This window comes from Rhinolophus sinicus, chromosome 5 (assembly GCF_057876585.1).
Source record: "Rhinolophus sinicus isolate RSI-liver-muscle chromosome 5, RSI-T2T, whole genome shotgun sequence".
NCBI lineage: Eukaryota > Metazoa > Chordata > Mammalia > Chiroptera > Rhinolophidae > Rhinolophus > Rhinolophus sinicus.
In genome coordinates, this window is record NC_142505.1 from 92,427,272 (window position 1) to 92,448,785 (window position 21,514).

The 21,514-nt window shown below is 39.6% G+C and overlaps 1 protein-coding gene across 2 annotated transcripts; it reads left to right on the forward strand.

The window, feature by feature from the left end:
* The first annotated feature begins 1 nt into the window (after position 1).
* Positions 2-17,795, forward strand: MFAP3 (microfibril associated protein 3). 2 transcript variants are annotated; one of them, XM_019750397.3, is made up of 3 exons: positions 2-42; positions 9,813-10,275; positions 13,406-17,795. In XM_019750397.3, exons 2-3 carry the CDS (start codon positions 9,981-9,983, stop codon positions 14,200-14,202), a joined length of 1,092 nt encoding a protein of 363 aa, XP_019605956.3. In that variant the 5' UTR covers positions 2-42; positions 9,813-9,980; the 3' UTR covers positions 14,203-17,795. The 2 variants fall into 2 exon arrangements, with proteins under 2 accessions (XP_019605956.3, XP_019605957.3); XM_019750398.3 differs by having other exon boundaries at positions 13,409-17,795.
* The last annotated feature ends 3,719 nt before the right edge of the window (positions 17,796-21,514 follow it).

Here is a 21,514-nt window from a genome sequence, read left to right on the forward strand (position 1 = left end):
TCAAGCTGCGGCTCCGGCCGGAAGAAGCTCGGCGCGGCTCTGGTGAGTGAGGGTTCGGTGAGGGTCGCTGCTTGGGAGGTCCTGGGGGGCTGCCAAGCCTTGGGTTCGCGCCGGTGGGTTGGGGTACGACATGTAGGAAGCTAGAGTATCGTGGTTTGTTTGAACCCTGGCCTGGGCTGCAGGAGTTCGGCCATCGTATGTTTACTGAGCGCCAGCTACCTGCCAGGCACTACTCTGGGTGCTGGGGACGGACACTGCTTTACGAGCCAACTATGGCCTTGCTCAAGTAGTTGACATCCTACTGTACAAGGCCGACCATAAACATGTCAACAAACAAACACGATTATCTAAGATGGTAGTGAGTGCTTTAAAAAAAACATTTAAACAGGATGCTATGACTGAACGAAGTGAGGGAGTGAGCCTTATGAAGTTCTGGAGAAGAGCATTTGACGTGCAAGAAATAATAGCAAATGGAAAGGCCTTCTAGTGGGAACAAGTTTAGCGAGGTCAAGGAAAAGAAAAAAAGCTGCTGTGATGGAAGCAAAAAGAGGAAGATGCAGCTAGAGACCTCAACGGGTCTATGAGCCAAGACAAAGATTTTCACTATTTATTTGGAAAGCAGTGGAAAATGATCGAAGGTTTATGCAGAATAGTGACATGCTCTGATTTGTGACAAGTGACCCCTCCTCAGAAAGATGCCTCTCCCATTGCCCTTGAGCAGTGTGAATGCATGAAACCCAGACTGACAGCCAGAAAGACATTGGAGACACTCTCCTTGTACAGATGTGAAAAACCAAGTCCCAGAGACATAAAAGGACTTGGCCTTTCAAGTCTCCAACTCCATGTAATGTCTTAAGAATCATCTTTTTAATGTCCTTATATGTAATTGTCACTTCCTAAAACCCTTCAGATAGTTCCTTCTGCTTTTCAGGGTAGTTCTCTAAATTTAGGGGCATCAGTATCACCTGGGAGCTTGTTAAAAATGCCTATTACAAAAAAACAAAACGACTGTTTAGGTGTAAAATAGGTAATTTCCTCTGATTTTCTGTTGTAATGGAAAGTGCCTAGAATTTGGGGTTTAAGTATGGAATCTCAGTGAGCAACTTAATTGTGTCTTAATCTTATCTGTAAAGTGCTGTAGATAATATAGGAAAAAGTTGTCAAACTTTTCGGTTTTAGGATCCTTTTATACTTTTGAAACTTATTGAGAACGTCAAGGAGTTTTTGCTTATGTGGGTTATAGCTATCAATATTTACCATTTTAGGTATCAAAACTGAGCTTTCAGAAAAGTTACGGATTTATTTAAAATAGTAGGATCATTATATGTTAAGGTAAATAGCATTTCTATGAAGAATAATTTCCAAAACACACAAAATTATTGACAAGAATGGGATTGCTTCACATTTTTACTAGTCTTAATGCTTAATAGAAGACAGTTAGATTCTCATCTTCTGCATTCGTTCTCTTGTGATTGTCACTCATCATGTAGCCTCTGGGAAAATTGCACCATGTGTGAGAATGAGAGTGAAAAAGGCAAATAATGTCCTAGTATTATTATGAAAATTGTTTTGAAAAATTGTTTTGAAAAAGTCTCAGGGACCACTAGAGGCCTCTGTACCACACTTTGAGAATCGCCAAATTACAATATTGATATACAGTTAAAAGAAATATGGACTTGATTTGTAAGTCATTAAAACTATATGCACATTAAAAATGCTAATGCCCAGGCCTCACCCTTAGAGATGCCAAATCAGTAAGTCTGAGTGGGGCCAAGAAATCTGTATCTTTAACAAGCACCACAAATTAATTTGAGGTAAATGGTCTAAGAACTGCAGTTTGAGAAAACCAGTTATAGATCAGGTTCACTCTAGAGTGTTCTGCCCCCTAGAGAGCAAAGAAAACTATGTTTGTATATCTTCAAATCTCTCCATTAAGAGTTACGAGAAATATTTTCAAATCTCTCCATTAAGAGTTACGAGAACCTGAGATGCAAAGTCAGTGAAGTTTGTAGCAAGTACCTTTCTGACTACCAAGTTACTGAATGTCTGAACTTAGAATGTTGAATCCATTCCTATGCCAAGAACTGACAAGGTTTTTAACTCATCTGTAAGCTTACAGATGTTTGGACAGATCGATCACTGATAGAAGAGGGAAAGTGATGTCTTGCAGTCGAGTGCTCTCAGTGAACTAGGAGACTGACAGAGCAAAGGAAATCTATCTAAAATTAGGAGGATGGAGGTGAGAGTATAGGTGAGAAGGCTTCTTGAATAAGGTGAAATTAGAAATGGCTATAGTAAAGTGAGTTGAATTTCCACAGGAGGATATTGGTGGGTAGGGGCTGGAAGTTTCAAGCAAAAGGAACAACTAGAACCAGAACTTTAAAGTGAAAAGTTATTTGGAGAGAATAGAGAGTAAAACAAAAGTGTATTTAAGGCTGAACCATACCAGGGAGACTGGGAAGATTATAGGATTTAAGCAAAGTAAGGAATGATAATGATAATCAGCTTTTAGATGAGGAAACGAAGACCACTGGAGATTATAGCTAACTAGTGACAGGTGTAACTAAAAACCAGAGTTGATTTCTACATTCATTCCTTCAACAAGCAATTACTTTGCGTGCAGGTACTGCTGGGTTTATTCTAGCTACTTCTATTCTGCCACCTGAATCTATTACTGGGGAATTAATGGGTGCCAGACTAGAATTTGAAGCTTATCGCATGGGCCATGAAAAATCACCAATACATTTAAAATTTTCCTTGACTTACCTGGATTTGTGTTTAGAAGCAATTCTGAGAGGGGCAGTGTTTGGGACATCAAAGGGGTATAGTTGGAATTAAGGAGACCCACTTAGAAATTGAAAGACTTTTGTGGTACCCAGGTAAGGTAAAAGAACTATGACCTAGGTTGAGGACAGAGGATTTAATTGAAAATCATCTAGGAGGTGAAATAATAACAATAGCATGTATTTATAATGTACCCACATTAGTTTACCTCGGAGGGTAGCTCACAACTACCTTATGAGGTGGTTACTGTTAGCAACCTTATTCAATAAATGTGAAAACTAAGGCCTCGAAAGCCCATAGCTTCACCCAAGGATAGGGTCAGGCACTCTTAACTCCAGAGCCCGTGCTCCTAACCACTGGGCCATGACGGTCCTGTAACTTTGATGTTGCAAAACTGGAAGAATTATATTGTGTAGCTATCATTCAAGCTATATACAGATCCAAGGGTGAGAGTGAGGAGTTCTGTTTCAGTCTGTCTGAGTTTGAAATACTGGGGGATTTTTCAGACTCTAGAGAAAAGAAAATTGGATAAGGAGATCATAAATCTAAGCCTATAACATCAATGACTTTGTCATTTGTATCCAATATCTTCAGCAAATGCTTTCAGCAAAAAGGATAAAAGTCATATGTATAACAAATAATCCTCGGTTTAAAGCGAAGTTCAAATAAATACAGAAGATGTTTCTCAGTGTGCCAGAAAATATGTAGAAGTTTCAGCTGAGTGCCCAAATGCCATGTATGAGGTATGTGATGTCTCCAAGATGCTGGGAGCATAAGGGCTATTTTAATCAGTAACTTTTTAGAAAGTGGCTCTCAAAATGGTGATTTCTGTGTGAATATTACTAACCCTTTTATGTTACAGATCCCTAAAATGATGTTTCACTATAAACAGAACAGCTTTCTGTTTGTTCTTTGCAAAGGATAGAGGAGTGCTAACAATCTGCTCTTCCTTTGCTTTTTCTACCCTTTGCCAATTCAGAATGCCACTTGGACCATTTGTGTGCCAGGGGTAGGGAGACCTCCATTTTTCAAGTGCAGCAGTGCAGGCAGAAAAGAGTGGATGAGCTGTAAACACAGCCTAGAACGCATTTCATTACGGAGAATGAGGCATTAATATCCCAGTACACATGGAGCCAAAGCCAGTACCATCTGGGCATCAGTTTTTTTCCTCCCTTTGAGTTATCCCAGAACTATTTCTGCAAACAGCAATTTCCTCAGCCAACTTAATATTGAGCCACAAGAAACGGAAATCAGCCACGTTACTTCCTTATTTACTTCTGTTGAGAATTGGAACAGAATGGAAATATTTCATAGAAGTTGGCAGGAACAGCAACAAGGCAATCTGTTAGGGATGGCAGTTTAGGCACATTTCTTTCATTCCTTTTTTTTTCTTTCTTTCTGTTTTTAATGATAAGCCAATATTCAGAATGGTTCTGTAGGTTAAAATCATCTATATTTCTGATGATCCTAGAAAAACTTACATTTTACTGTACCTAAAAGATGAAAAAGGACTTGGGTTAAACTTGAGTATTACACTTTGCTGTTTTCCTTGTTCATGTTGAAACAAGGTAATAAAAAATTCTGCCAAGTAACTTCATCCACAAGCATAGCATAGCCCTTTTTAGCTGTTTATAGGAAGGTGGCACTTTGATTTTTCCTTTTTGAACTCTTTCTTCTTTGCCTCCAAATGTCCGCTGCTGCATTGAGATAGCAGACATGATATTATGGGAAGTCCCTAACTTACAAGTGCTTTGCATTCCTATGATTCGTGAAGTCCTCCTTTCTCTTTTGTGTTCACAGCACAATTATACTTCTCTTCAGTATTTCTCACACTGTCTTGTATCTAGTCAGCTGTTTGTGCCCCTGCCCTCCAGACGAGTTTGTAAATTCCTGAGGGTCTGGGACAGTATCCTAATTCACCTGAGCATCCCTTGCAGCACCCAGGACTTCGTCTTGTGCATGATCAGCCCCTGATTTAGCTGAGCTGTTCTAAAATCATTACTCCAGACTGAATAGAATGGTTTTAGTCAATGTAGTTTTTGTTGCAAGTAGCAGAAACCAATTCACACAGACTTAAGTAAAAGGAAATTTAGTATGAGGAGATAAGTCAAGGGTATCCTGATCCCAAGGGTGATTTTCTGCTGTGTAACCTTGGACACACACTTTGCCAGTGTTTTCTCTCCCAACTGCTCACCAGCCTCATGTCTCCAAATGGGTTGTGACTCTTAGTAGGTGAGAAGAGAAGTGCTTTGTGTTCAGGATAACCATGCTATGAGTATGAAGTGCCCAGACTAAGCCCGTCTTTACTGACTGGACATATGAGGATGTTATGGGACTTATTGCTCTCCTGGCATAAAATCAGTGCACGAGGTTCCTTCTGCCACCCTTGACCTAAGAGCAAAGTTTAAGGGTGTTCATAGTATTTTTTTAGACCTTGTCTTGTAGGTTTCTCTAAATGTCCAGTAGAGGCAAATGGCTGGACAGGAACCACAACTCTTGAGAGCCTGGGCAGTTTGTGTTGCACACTCCAGTGTGTAAGGAGGAGATCCATGATGGAGATTGCCTGGTAGCTGTAGCCGCCGTTTAGTTACTTTTGCTGAACTTACTTTTCTCCTACCTTGCTATTTATCCATTTCTGTACTTGTTTTCACATTCAGTCTTTATTTTTGTGCTTTTAATTTTGAATAAAATTGAATAAAGATGTATATTTCTTTGGGGGGGGGCAGTCATATTGGAACCAGGAGGTAGAATTCTGTCAGGAGCCAGAGCAGTACGTGTGTGTCTTTCTCTTCTCCTCTGCTCCTCTCTGACCACTCTCTTTCCCTTCTCCATTCCTGTTGTCCTTCCTCTCTGCTTCTCTGTATGTGGCCCAAGCTTGCCTACCTCCGCTCCCTATACTAATCTTCCTCAAACAGCCCTAACCCACAGTATCTCAATTCCAAATGCAAAGAACGAAGATTCTATTAGGTTGGTGCAAAAATAATTGCAGTTTAGAAGGTTGAAGATAATTGCAAAACCACAATTACTGTTGCACCAACCTAATAATTAGTTCAGTGAGCCAATAGGTTGGCTTCCTCCTGGGCCTGAGAGGGTGGGGCTCAAAAAGGGGAAACATAGTCTCCCTTGCTCACAACAAAAGTTGTCTACCACAAACTCAGGACACATAAAAACAATGTAATAGATCATGGTTGGGGTCCAAGCTCAGTTTACAATGCCTGTTTGATCCATATTATTGCAAAATATTTACTTGTAATGAGAAAAGAAAAATGTGAAATGTAAAAATTAAAGATTGAAATTACATAATGGAATTCTCCCTCTCCTCCCCAAGGTTTTTAAATGGTTGTATAGTATTCTGAGTAAAAGTATTGTATTTATCTTAAATAATGATTTTGCTATAAGGTGTAGATTTAAGCACAGTATCTAAAAGGACCATCGACAATAATAATAACTAGAGCTTATTCAGTGATTACTGTTGCTAGACTTTGTGTTTTATATATACTCTTTCATTCAGAACTTGCAATAGTCCTGTGAGACTAGGTACTATTATTTTTCCTATTTTAAAGATGAGAAGATTGAGGCACAGCGAGAGTGTCACAGAATCTGGGAAATCTGGTTCCAGAGCCTGTACTCTGAACCTCTCTGCTACCCTGTCTTTGTCAGAGGCCTGCAATTACGATATTCCAGGGTAATCTTACTCCAGAATGGAATGTGAGTGTAGTTCTCTCATATTAGAAGTGTTCAAACAGTCTGGAGCACCGTGAGACAGGGCTGTTGCAGAGGAAATGAGGAAGTTTATTAGTGATCTCTGGGTGAAGTCCATGGACCCTCAGCCTCAGAATCTCCCAGGGAGCTAATTAAAAACAGTCAGTTCCAAGGTCCAAACCAGAGATTCTTAGTAGGTCTAGGCTGGGTACCAGTAATCTACATTTTAACAAGCTCTCTAGGTGTTTGTGATATTCTACGTGGTTTGGAAACTCTGGACTTGGTAAACTTTTATTGCCACCGTTATCTTCTAGGACAAGATGGTAAATGAAGACTGGCGGTTGGTTCAAAGAATTCTTTGTGGTCATTATGCCTTTAAGTTCTTTCAAGATTGTCTGCATTGGCTCTTTTTTATGTGTCAGAATATAAGTACTAGTAAATGCGTGTCAGTTTGAATAATTATGATTCCTGTTGCATAACATACTTGATGAAATTTAAACTAATCTCTGTCAATAAATATTTATTGAGCGTGTGCTATTTATGAAGCATGGTAATGCAGAACATAGTCCCTGTGCTTCCAGGGCTCATGGGTGAGATGGGTAGACTGCCTAGCAGGACAGGGCAGCATGTAGTAGAGCCAGGGGAGTGGTGTAACGATGAGGGCTGTAGGGGATCTGGGAAGAGCCAGCCTGCATCCAGATACACGCTGGATCCAAGTGGGAGGAAAAGCCAGGCCTTGAGAGGAGGCTCAAGGAGGCTGCATGAAGAAAGGATTCCGCACAGCAGTGACACTGCCAGGACACTGCTGGGCCCACAGTCCTCTCCTGTGCAGGCTGTTCATTCCTCCAAAGCTTCTGCAGGGAGAGTGAGTCCTTTTCTTCTGTTTCCAGTGTCTTCTACCCTAACTGCCTTGACCTGGGGGGACATCATTGTTCGCACAGGTGATCTACCCCACTCTTGAGCCTCTCAATTCTTTGGCCTCTTCACCTTGGACACGTGTCTTTTTCACTCACTTCAGCCTCCCACTCCAGTTCCCAGAGTCCACCTCTAATTTTGCTGTTGTCTCAGACTGCTCCCCTCCAGAATCAGGAACCCAACCCAGTACTCTCCAGCCCCCGCCTCTCATTACCACACCTTGTAGCTCATTTCCTGAATACCTCCTAACCAGTGGTCCTTCTGCTTTTTCCCTGCCCCGTCCCTTTACCTACACACTTCTCTTCCGTTCTCAAATCCTGGCTATCCTTCAGGTCCTATTGCACATATCACTTTCTCAGAGAGGCTTCTGGAATGAGGTTAGCTCCCTGTGTTGGATGCTCCTTTAGCATCCTGTACTTTCCCTTGGGTAGTGTTTAGCATATTTTATATGTATTTAGTTAGTGTCTATGGCTTCTAGCAGACTGAGCTCCATGACGGCAGAGACAGTGTACCATAGGTTGTCATATAGTAGGTGCTCAATAGATGCTGTTGAATAGATGAAAATGTATATCTCTAGTCTCAAATATTTTAGTTTTATATCATTTCCAAAACTAAAGTAGTGGTTCTAAATTCAGTGATGGGCAAGACTGTGGAGAAAGGGAAAGGCTAGATAAGAAATGCAGTGATAGTAGAATAAAACAGAGTTGTGGGGGGGTTATTTGTTTTTGTTTTCCCCACAGAAAGGGCAGGCCTGCAGCTCAGCAGACGGCAATATCTCTGACAGTTAATAATACTGCTTTGCTTTCAGTGTGTTTATGTGTACAGTTACTTTCAGCCACAGATGGGGTACACACTTTCCTTCTGAAATAAATTATGAAAGTAAAATAATGAATTGATTTAAAGGAAAAGCATAAATAATAATAATTTGGTACACGGATATAGCAAAAAAAAAATTATGATAGTAGTAGAATAAATGAAATTTGGAAAGTGCTTACTTGGATGAAGCCACAGGAACTCCTTATCAAAGTCCTGGGGAACACCTGAGCCCAAGTACTTTAGTGTCGTTTTAGTGGAGTTTGGAGAGGAAATGGAAGTGAGCACATGTGTTCAATTATTATGTATAACAGTGTGAAGTTCTTTGTTTTACTCATAATTACCCATCCTTAAGTTTGAAATATATAGAAACTAGATATAGAAAATTATTGTCATCGTTCAGCTATCCTTTCAAGGGCTAAGGAAAATTAAATGACATTTACAGCTTATTATAATTCAGACTTTGAGGAGCTTAATGGCAAAATACAATGATCCATTGCTTTTTATATTACGTTATTAAGCAACTCTCATGTAAGTATAAAGGGAAGTAAATGTCATTTCAAAAACTAATTATTTTGGGCCCTTCTCAGAAATAAAGCTAGGGGTTTCATTTCATATTTTATAGAAATAAAAGTTGAAATTTTTCTTTGAGAGTCAGTGATTTCAAAGAGGAATCAAATTACCAGGAAGATGATCGTAATTATAAGACTCTTAGACTGGGATATCATTATGCTTTTTAGTCATGATATTTTACTCTTCTTTTAAATATGTCTGGTAATAATCCCTGTAGCTTATATTTGCATTTCTACCAACTAGACATTTAGGATGTCATTTCCTCCCTTAGCTGATTTTGTAGACTTTGAGCTAGAAATTTGGTATTCTTACAAAACTGTTAAACGTATTGTATTTTGTCTCTTGATATTGAAGAAACTATTAAAGGAAAATTATTTTTTCTAACAATTTTGCCCAAAACGGAGGTTCTGTAGCCTCAGAAGTTAGTATACGTATATTTATGTATATTTATCTATATGCAATAGTGCAATTTTCTTTCTGATGTTAAAACAAGAGAACTACTTCATCTATCTCTGCATTATTTATATCTACTATGTCTGTGTGCTTGAACTACTCAAATTTTGAGCATGATTATGATTACAATGTACCAGTTGATTTACATTATTGATATAACAACAGATGATGTTGGTGCAGGTTGAAATAAAAGATCATTAAGCTAAATATTTTAACCTTCCTTGGCTCCCTGTTGCATATAATTCAAAGTGAAATAGAATCATAGAATTTCAGAACCAGAATAGTCCTTAAAAATTGCCTTATCCAGTCCCTCAATTGACAGATGATTAAACAAACCCAGCTACTTGCCAAGGTCATACAGCCAGTTAGTAGCAAAGCTAGGACCAGAATCTAGGTCTGCCATTTCCCAATTCAGTGCTCTTTCTACCATCTTGTGTGAGATTTTTAGGTGGTGTTCTATTTCACTCCCTGATGTTTGTGCCAATTAGTCTAATTAATTTTATGTCATTTCTAGAACATAGAGTTTCTCCCCATTATGAGTTATTTAATCTTCCTATCTGGCTTTCTTTTAGGTTGGTCTCCACTCACAACTTTTAATCTTGAAGACTTCAAAATACACGTGGACCTACCACTTTTTTGGAAAACTCCAGTACCAAGCAGTAAATTACCCACTGTAATCTTGTTATAGTATAGAAGCTTTGAGTTCTCCAAATCTAAACAAGATTTCCTCCCATTTTTCCATGAAGCCATATTGTTTTTTATTCACTTTAGCGGTGAATGTTATTATGCCAGCTGCTCTTGTTTTGGAAGATGCAGGCTTCAAGCAAATAGACCCACTGGGAGCAAATCATAGTTCCTTCAATGTATCATTGCCCCCAAGCTCTGAACTCTCAGCAGGCTCCCACTCAGGTGATGGTGTCATCATAGCCAAAGAGGGAGCTAGTGTTTCAATCGAGTGTCTTCTCACTGTCGACCACTATGAAGATGTCAGTTGGTACAACTCAAAAGGACAGCAGCTGGATGACAGAGGCAGAGGTAACTATCCCAGGGTAAAATGAATCAAAATTACTCATTTCCTATTACTTCTCTCTTCTTGGTTTTATGGCATATTCCACCAGAAATCTCAAAGATGAGGTACCAGGGTAAATAGTCAAAACTTTTGAAAGGCCTGGAGTATTACACCTATCAGAAAAAGCAAAATAATTATAATTACTTAACCAGAAGAAATGAAAAATAAGGAATAGTTATAAACTTAAAAGGTGTTCACGTGATGACTGAGCTATTTCATCTCCTCTTAGTGAGTTGGTTTCCTTTTTCATTGACGGTGGACTACATCAGGGCTGCTGCGTGCAGCTGTGCAGGTCATACACAATTCCAGGGGCACTGTCCCCCTAGCCTGTGATGTGAGTAGTACAGTGTGGTGCTCCTGTGTGGGCATAGCAAGAAGGATTCAGGCTAGACTGGAGGAAATATGTCATAAGTAAAAAGCTGTTTGCTCAGAAAGGAGTTACTGAAAATGTTAGAGGAAATCAGGGTGTTCTTTAAAATGATGACAGATCTGCATAAAACTTTTAATACCTCTGAGAATTAGAAGGGTGCTGAGGAGGAGCTCTGTAAGCCCTTCCAGCTCCTTTTTTTTTTTTTTTTTTTTTTTTCTATTCTATACCTTAATTTACTTGAAAACAGGAGAGTTTCTCTTTTTTTGCGCTCAGTCTTAAAAATCACAAAGCTATAATAATGTGGCCATGGTCTACTTTTTGACAGGCTTTTATTTGATTTTTCTGTTTGTGGACCTGTGAACACATCTTAATCAGAATTAATGTTCTGTTAGAAAGTGTTGTGTTTTTTTTTGATGACTACTTGTGTTAAAGCACCTCAAAAAGAAATCAATAGAAAATATCAACGGGATAAAGATTAAATTCTGGGATCCTCACAAGCTACACTTTCAGAAAAGTCCCCTTGTTATTATTTAATTATTTATTTGTTGCTAGAAAGATAGTCTAATCTCTTGAAATATAAAGGATATTTAGTTATCCATATTAGAGTAGAAAACAGGAAAGGAGACAGATGGTGTTTCCTTCTAAAGTGTATGCTAAACATTTTAACCTTCTACGAACTGAGTAACTGGTCTCCAAGGGATTGAAGAGTTTGAATTGTTAGAATAGTGTTTTTTAATTAGCTTCTTAAAACTATAGAGCTATTAAAGCAAAATCTGTAGAATGATGCCCAGAGTGTGTGTTTTGAACATGATACAGAATTCCACATTTGGACCCACTGAACTAGACTCTTACCACCTTTGGGCTATAAGATCTGGACCAAACACATCTAAGATTTCAATTATGCAATTAATGTGATCATTACAGACTGACTGCATAAATAAAGCTTAGGTTAGGTTGAGACCAGCCAATTGGAGTGGTAGTTTCATTTTCCTATTTGCCTTTACTTTGAAAACCACTAACATCTACCATTGATGCTTTCAACAGCAGGGCACTTGTATTAAATTTTATGACTCTCAAGTGAGAGGAGTTTAAAGAGCATGTCAGTCTAGTATAAGGTTCATAAATCTTGAGCTATTATCGGCAAGTGAGCTAGAGTTTAGATTGTGGTCGTAACATAGTGGTTGATGAATGGAGTCTATGTAGTTCATCATACCTTAGATCCATAGGGTATCCTTTTCATAGCTCCAAGTTCGTAGGACAGAAGCTTGTGGAATAATGACTGTATTCATAGCTTCATATTTTTCTTCTCTTTTTACATTGGTGAAGTGGTGATGGCTCTTAAATATAACTATAGAACTTGGATAGATTTTGATGATGATGAAAATGGGCACAATCCAGAGAGCTTACTAATTGATATGCCACTAAAGTAATCCAGAACCACAGAATCTCAGGGATGAAAAAGGTCTTGAAAAGTAGGCATTCAAAGTGGTGCTTAAGAAGCAGTCACCCAGCCTCCTTGGACACCATCTCTAGTCATTGGGCCTCACACTTACACCGCCCGTTGGCCCATTCATCCCATCTTTGAATGGCTGCCATAGTTAAAGCACTGAGTACACCGAGAATTTACCACAATGTGGGAATTATGCAGACAGAGCCAAGTTTTTAAAGGATGATGCTGAATCAAGGTGGGTGGTCAGTATGCTTTGCTTTTCATACTCTTTTATACTTTTGTATACATGTTTCCTGAATGAAGGTACCTTCATGTACGGGAGAGAATTGGCATGTTTTAGGTTAAAAACAGAAGCCTAGGCATCTTAAAGGGAACTTTATTCTGTTTACCAAGCTGTTCATTTACTTGATTTGTGAGCTATGTCTTTTGGCTTGTGCTTCAGTTACTCTTGCCAGAAAAATCAAGATGTGATCATCTACAAACGTTTTCTAACAAAACAAATTAACATGTGCAAGACAGGCCAGATTAGCTAGTTAGTAATTGAACAAATTCATTAAATCGTTAGAGTTTTTTTAAAAAAACAACTTTTTCTCTAGTTTTATGTCATTCTCAAAAGTAAACACAGTTAAATAAAAAGAAAATAAAAATTACTCATAACCCATCACCCCAGAAATGATCATTGTTTTATGTTTCTGAGGCAGATTTTAGTGTATGAAAATGGATAGCTAGAGATTGTGGTGTAGACACACATACAGACATACCTTGTTTTATCACTCTTCACTTTATTGCACTTCATAAATGTTGCCTTTTTTTTTTTTTAACAAATTAAAGGCAAGACTGTCCACCAGCAAAAAGCTTATGACTTGCTTCACTGCAATACTCACTTTGTCGAGGTAGTCTGTAATCAAACCCGTAATATTTCTGAGGTATGCCTGTATACATACATTCTTTTAAAGATTCATCATTTAGCATTAGATAAACAGACCTGTCTCCCTGAAAGGCTTGTTACATTTGGTAGTGAAAAAATTGATATGATAATCATTACTGTCTGAAAAGAAGATCTTGATTCTTCTTTTTAAGTGCCAGGCTACTTAAATTCTGGCTCGACATAACAGCCTGCCCTTTTTTTATATGATTTGAACAAATCGCAGAACCTCATAGATGAGTTGAGTTAAAGTACTCTCATGAAGAAGTAGAATATGGATAAGGCAGTCGGCATATTTAGTGATAATATTCTTTATGCTGTAATTTTTTATTTTTTTTTCTGTTGGGTTAGCAGGCGGAAAATGGTTGGTTTCTGATAACTTCCTGAATATCACCAACGTAGCCTTTGATGACCGTGGGCTCTATACATGTATCGTCAACTCTCCAATTCGTGCCTCCTACTCTGTCACTCTGCGCGTTATCTTCACCTCGGGAGACATGAGTATCTACTACATGGTTGTCTGCCTCATTGCCTTTACAATCACTCTCATTTTGAATGTCACACGGCTGTGCATGATGAGCAGCCATCTTCGTAAGACCGAGAAGGCTATCAATGAATTCTTCAGAACTGAAGGGGCTGAGAAACTTCAGAAGGCCTTTGAGATTGCAAAACGCATCCCCATCATCACCTCGGCCAAGACTCTGGAGCTCGCCAAGGTCACACAATTTAAGACCATGGAGTTTGCTCGTTATATTGAAGAACTGGCAAGAAGTGTCCCTCTTCCACCCCTGATTCTAAACTGCAGGGCCTTTGTTGAGGAGATGTTTGAGGCTGTGCGAATGGATGACCCCGATGACATGGGAGAAAGAATTAAAGAGAGACCTGCCTTGAATGCTCAAGGTGGCATCTATGTCATTAACCCAGAGATGGGGCGGAGTCACTCACCAGGAGGCGATTCGGATGATGCTTCTCTGAATGAACAAGGCCAGGAGATAGCAGTTCAAGTTTCTGTCCACCTTCAGTCAGAGACCAAAAGTATTGGTACAGATTCTCAAGACAGCAGTCATTTCAGCCCGCCTGACGATATGGGATCTACCGAGTTGAACTCTAACTACAAAGATGAGGCATATGAAAACTGCCAGCTGTGAGGTATCCCAGTACCTACAGAAACAATTCTCAGAAAAGGAACCTGTGTCATGCAGGAAATAACATTTTTACCAAAAGATGACTGGCATCTTCCCCTTGTTAATATTAAGCACATCAGAACATGGATTATTGCCAAAATCTGTAAACATGCAGCATTTGTTCCTATCTGATAGTTCTCAGCCATTTTCCTCAAGCTTGATTAGATGACACACGTTAAGATTTAAAGGAGCCTGACAGATAAACATAATGGACACAGTACAGGACTGAGAGCTCCATGGCTTCTCATTCTGATCATGGTTTTATCATGGCTTAGGACTGACACTTATCTTGAGGACTCAGTTTTCCCACCAACAAGATGAGGGATTTGTACTAAATGATATCTAAAGTTGTTAGCCCTATAACATCTTACTGGTCACTTTTAAACCGCCAAGATCTTCAGCATATCACTAAATAAGCCCTTTCCTAGACTTTTAGTCCATTTTTGTTGAGAGGACCAAACTGAGACTTTATCCCGTTTTTAGATTTCTGCATCAATGCCATAGTGCGTGAAAGTGTGGGTATTTTTTGGGCATTTTACCTTGTGGTATGTGCTAGGTTGAATCTTTTCTGTGTAGTCCATGTCTGTATTGTTATACAGACATCAGGGAGCCAACTGCTCATTAGTAAACTCCTTCCCATGAGTACACTGGTCCTTTGAGGGATATATCATGTCTTTTTAACTTACTGAGGTGTCATTTAGTTCATTGAGTCGGCAGTGATTTCTCAACTAATCTCCATAAGTGAGTAATTTGTTCCTAAGGAATGATGTCTTCAGTGCTTTTAGAATAAGAAATAATGTCAAATCAGCTGTCTCTGGTAAACATAGATTTTGACATTCCTGTTAATAGAGTTTCTCAGGCTTTCTCTTCTTAAAAGTACTGGACTCTACAATAGGGTTCTGTGTTTGGGTTCCCATTCCTGGGAGAAACCCAAAGCTGGATTCCTCTTTAGACCTCTGTCAACCCTCTTGCCCTCTGTGGTCTTAAATATGGTGCTAAAAGTTGCATGACTCCTTATCTTGTTTGTTTTGTTTATATTTTATTGTTAAGGTTTTTATTTTTGTGTACTTCAGATATAGAATTCTGATCTAGGGCTGATTTTGTGGCCTTTCTGAGAAGCACTAACCTGAAATAAGATGAGATAATGCTGTGTGGTGTGTTACTGTATTAAACATATGAAATAGACAGATTTACTATATTAACTATATTAGATAGATACATAGATATATACACATACATACAAATTATCTCGATGTAAAGAGGGAGAAAAATTATGGATGATGCCACCTGATTCAACTGTGTATAATAAACACTTAAGACAGTATATCTTGCCTGGCTGAGATCTGATATAATGGAATTGTAAATACTCTTCAGAATAATTTCTTCAGCTACAAGAAGCTTGATGTCATATAATTTTAAGAACTTGGCAGTGGAGCTCCATTTGCTACTTCATGTTTCTTCACTTGGCTTCTGATTATTGAAGCATTACTTGGACTGGCGGGTCCTAAGGGAAATGTTCAGAGGGAGTTTTCTCAGGATTTTAACTTAAGGTTTCAGATGAGGGCAGTAGGAAATTCAAAGTGTGACCAGCTGGAACTCTCGCCTCCCTTTGTCCAGGCTAATCAGAAATAACAGATCTGCTCTGGATCGCATAAATGAGTCAATATGCAGTTTTATCAGATGGCATTATGGATAAAGATGATAATGATCCCTTTTCTGTCTCTCAGGCTGTTTCTATGGAAACCTCCAGAGCCAAACAGAAGCTACCAATCGTTTAGCCAAAGCTTACCTTGGCTCATAGACCTGTGTTTCTTTAAGGAAAACTGTTTTCATACATTGGGTTATGAGAGCAATGGCTCTTGAACATACCCTAGACCACAGAACACTTTTTCCTTTCCCAGAATGTTTCTCTTGGAAAATTAAAACTTCTAAAAATCCATTGTCTGAGGCCTGTCCCCTGAACATTCCTCAGAACTTCAGATAGTACCTCCAACCCTGTCCCAAAGTAGCATCTCTGGGGTCATTTCTTAGAATGTAGCTTGTCACAGTAAAGAGAATGGATTTACCCGTACATGTTCTCATAATGCCATGAGTGTTTGGACCCCTAAGGTAGACATATTTAATGATCAAAGTCATGGGAAACAGGACTTTGGAAAAATATAGGAAATATTGAAAACAAAACAAAAACTAAGTTTACACAGTGCTATATAGTAACTATAGGCTACTCCAGTCTATCCTAGATAAATTATTTTAGAAGCATGATGGTGACTTAATTTGGTGGCCAGCGTAACTGGATTACTTTGACTATTCCAGGTTATGGTGCCATCGATAAGGAATTAAAGTAGGCCAAATTTACTCAGAATTGGTATTACTTTCTAAAGCTAATTTTCAAGAAGAAAATTGTTCTTGCTGATATTTTCTGTATTTAATCAAATACTCTTCATATATAATTAATAGTCGCATGTTATCTTTTTGTAAAATCTTTAACCTTTTAAACTACCATGTTTCCCCAAAAATAAGATCTAACTGGAAAATAAGCCCTAGCATGATTTTTCAGGATGACATCCCCTGAACATAAGCCCTAATGCGTCTTTTGGAACAAACCTTAATATAAAAGACCCAGTCTTATTTTCAGGGAAACACGGTATCGTCTAAAAGTCTTTCGATAATAACTGTGGTGTAATCATCCTTTTGTCCCATTGGTTTTTATAGAAAATGCCTTTACTCAAAATGTATTTGAAATAGTTATCTCATTTATAAATTGTGTCTTGTATTTAATGAGCCTTATTGTTTTTAGGAAATAGTGGTTTTGTGAAATAAATTTACCAAAAATAGACGTGTAAACATTTTTATAGATACCAGCTGAAACCAGACAGAGAGGCATCTTTTGAGCTGATACCCACCCAACTTAGGGTTTAGAATCAGTTTGATAAGTCTGTCCTCAAAGCTGCATCTGTTATGATAGTTTAATTCTTGAGTCAGGCCCAGTGAGCATTTGTATTTCCAACCAACTACCTGATATATAAATATCTGGGGAGTTGCTGACCTGGACTGGTTGTGAGAAGGCTCCTGGCTTCTTTGCCTCACTGAACTTGTATTTGAAAGTCAGAGCTTTTCCTTTGGTCCTCCAGCCTACGTGAAGCCCTTGGGACAGTCCTCTCCACACCCTGCGTAGTCTCACCGTAGGTCAGTCGTTGTCTCCTGCGTGCCCGAGCGGCATGGGAGATGCCATGCTTGTTTTCTGGAGTCCAGCCAGTCATGGGTGCTAGCCTTGTCTGCACACACCAGCAGTTGGAACACAAGGATCTCATATTCCCCGCGTGAGCAGGAAGAGCACAACCTGCTCTCATCTAGGCCAGTAATGCTGGGAATGCTCACCCTTATCCATAAACTGCTAGGTTCTCAACACATTCCATAAAAGTAAATGAGTATTATTTGGTATGGTTCAGATGATGTTTAAATGGTCACCATTTCAATGAATACTTACATTATAATTTTGTCCTTTATAAAAAAAAGTCATCCTTGAATGTAATGTATTAAACGTTCAGTGGAGTATATTTCATTTGTCTGAAATCTTCTATAGAGCATATATATATATATATATATATATATATATATATATATATATATAAATTTTTGTGTGTGATGGAATTTGATGTTAATGATTTTAAGCAGGAGTAAATTTGGATTCAACTTGGATGCCATCGTGGCTGCCCATTTCAGTTTTACAAGTACTAAGCATTTATGTTTTTGGTGCAATGAGCCTTACACGAGTGTCCTGCCCAGTTACCATGAGGATGTAGTTACCAGACCATTCCCTCCGGGCCCAAATGTAGCGGTTTCCCACTTCTGAAGTAAGGCATTCCTGGCAATGGCAAGAGCTTGAGCAAAGGCTTACAGATACGAGGGTTTAGCACATGTTTTGGAGAACATGTGTTTAGTATGTAAAGTTTGTGATGAGATTTTGCAGGTGGGAGGGGTGGCTTTGGTTGAAGCAAGGAACTGCAGTCCCCTGGGAGTGAAGGGTGATGATGGAGAAGCGCAGGGTCTCAGAAGACAGGCAAAGAGAATAGGTGGAAGGCGGTGCGGCTCATTGCTCAAACGGCAGACTCCTTAGAATGAAAACCTAGCCCGATCTCCTTATTGCAGAAGATCACTGGACGTGGAGTTCTCATTCCCCCACTAGTCATGTAACCATGGGACTTGGCCTCTCTGGGCTTCAATAAAATGGCGTTGATAATACCTCACAGAATTAACCTGAGGATTAAATACAAGCATGGTGCTAGCTGTAACAGGCCATGCAGTGTACGACTGGTAATCAGAGTGTCAGCTTTGTTAGCAGCCATGTCCAGCCGATGACGGTGCCTTGTACCCAACTGAAAATTCCTCGGGCTCTCTCAGTTCCAAGAGCATGTGGCTGCGTACCACAGAAACCCAATTGTGGTGGCTTACACAAATAAGTTTATTTTTCTCACAGAACAAGTCCAGAGGAAAGCAGAACAAGGCTGGTACACGGGCTCAGGTCTGGCATCAGAGACTCAGGCTCCGTGTAGATTCTTCTCCACCCTTAGCACGTAGCTCTCATCCACATGCCGCAAGATGTCTGAGGTTGAGTTCTTCCAGGAGTCCCTGAGAGAAGGATTCACGTGCAAGTAGTTTATCTGGAAGGTGATCCCAGGAAAGTAGGGGAAAAGGGAATTGAAACGGGGAAAAGAAGAAAGCCAATACAGGATGCATTAATAAGTGGGTTACTGCTATGGGCGGCTGGTTGTCATTGGGCTAGGGGCTACTGGCGACTTCAGGGAGCTCTGTCTGCCCCCAGTGTATGTAGCTCATGCCTCAAAGTTCTCCCACCCTAAGGCCAAGGAACTGGGATATTCATACACGATTCCCATTTGTCATTGAGGGCCATTCCCAGGGTCGCTCCTCTGACCCTGCCAGCCTGCCCCACGCAGGCAAGCATGGTCCTGTAGCCAGCAGAAGCCCTCAGGTAGTCACAGGAGCTTACAGTAGGAAGCCTGTGGGGAATATAGGAGTGGTGTCCAGGGTTTACGGGCAGGTTTACTGACAGTACCTGCTACACGTGGACAACTTCACCTCTAGCATCATGTCTGCGTTGCAGGCAGGGAGAAGGGTAGAAGGTCAAAGGACAAAAGACACATAGTTGCTGAACCTGTACCTTTTTATCAAGAAGGTGATCGCTTTCCTGAAGCCTCACCCAATTACTGCTGCTTAGCTGCCAGAACTGGGCTACATGGCTACCCACAATAGCTGTAAGAAAGCCTGGGTAGGTGAGTATGTGTAATTTCAACTGGGCATATTGCCCCAAAGTGTGCTATTAAGAAAGGAGGGCAGAATGGAGGCAACTGGTAATATGTGACAAGGTCATCTTCACACGAACTACAGGAGCAAAATGTGGTTCTATCGTGGATAAAATTGCAAAGCATTTTCTTTGAAGATAATTACGTGCATGAACAAAGCAAGAATCAGAAGCAATAAATCTTAGACTAAATAAATCTCCAAGTCATCACTTATATTGTCTGCAATACATGTGACTCAAACTGCAGACAGATAAGTTGTGGGATTCTCCTGGGGCATAATTGGCTTATCTTAGCCTATTTATTCATTAACATATTTACTGACCACCTGCCAAGAACAAGCAATGACAAAATTCCTAGAGGAGAACAAGATTGGCCTGATAGACAAATAGGCCTGTGTGGCTGGTGAGGGAAGATAGAAGCAGACAGGGGCCAGAAGTACAGTTAAAAGATTTCAAAGCTCTCTCTGACTGGCCCAAGGAGTTCATTTCTTAGAAGAAACACTAGAAGTGCCTAATTTGGAAGAGGAGATTTATATATTAAAGGAAGAAAATTTGATCATTCAAATAATGCTATTTGTTTTCTCCTGTAGTTGTCTGCAGCAAAAATAAAATAAAATAAAATAAACCGCGATAGTGCTAATTTTCTTTAAGGAATTAAGCTCCTTCAGAGCCACTTAAATTCCAATCATGTTCTTGAGTTTTCATGTTTTCACTGGAAACTATTGATTAGGAAATATATATGTAAAAATACATATGTTGCTCCATCTGCCTAGAAGAGCAGTGGCTGCTGCCAGCGTGCTTATTCTTCGTGACAGTTGGGAACAATCTGCTTTGCCTCCTGCTCAGCTGTGCGAAAGGGAGGACTCAAGTGTCCTAAGTGATGATCAAGTAGCCTTCAAGGGGCCTCCTTCCCGTAGAAGAGCCACCCCGCTGGGAAATCGTTCCTGAGCAGAAGGGGAGTACATCAGGCGGAATTCCCTTTATGAGAGAGTTTTGCTGTGTGACTCTCACTGCTCTTTCAGAAACCTTTGGCAGACAGTTGGACCACGTTGGAGGCTACTCCACTTAAGCCCTTTGACCTTGAACACCTAGGGCCACACCTAGTCATTCAATGTTTCAACAAATGTTTGTTATACGCAAACTAGGGATACTACCATGAACAAAATCAGAGGTGGCCGCTGCTCTCTGGGAATTTACAGCCTCTGGGAATACATATCCCATTCAAATAGTCACGTATAGGGTGTATCGTTAAATATGGAAAAATGTGCTAGAAAATGATTCTATGAGAGCCTAGAACAAAGGAACCTGATCTAATTGGAGGTCAGAGAAGAATTCCTATAGAAGTGACACTTGAAGAAACAGGCATAGTTTAAGGGCTTATTATGTTCCTATCCGTAAGCCTAAGACTATGGATTTAAGTCATGGGTCCTGCTGAGAAGGAATTTATAGACCATTTAAAAAAATAAGATGTTCCTACAATAAACCATCTGAAAGAGACAGTGTATCATCAAGTGCTAAAATGGATTAGCACTAGATGATAAATACAGAAGGACTGAACGATGAAAAGTGAGTGGTAGCAGAAAGTGGGCAATACTTTGTAGATGGGTGGGATTTCAGCTAGACACAGGAGGATGAATACACCGTGGATGGGAAAGGAAATGTGCTAATCTGATCATGGAACTCAGAAGTCTTCCATGGGGTCCTGTTATCTAAGTAGAAAAAAATAAAATCCAACTTCTTGACCCTCCATGATCTCCCAACCTATCTTCCCAAGTTTATCTTTTGATGATCCCGTCCACATCCTTGGAAATACGTTCACATATTCTACCTTTTATATTATTGTTACTCTTTCCTTACCAGTTTGTGAGCAACTTAAGAGATTGCCATCTTAAGTTGCTAATGAGACTAATACATCTCATGTATTAGTCGCCTATCTGGGTAGCCCCTTACTCTTTA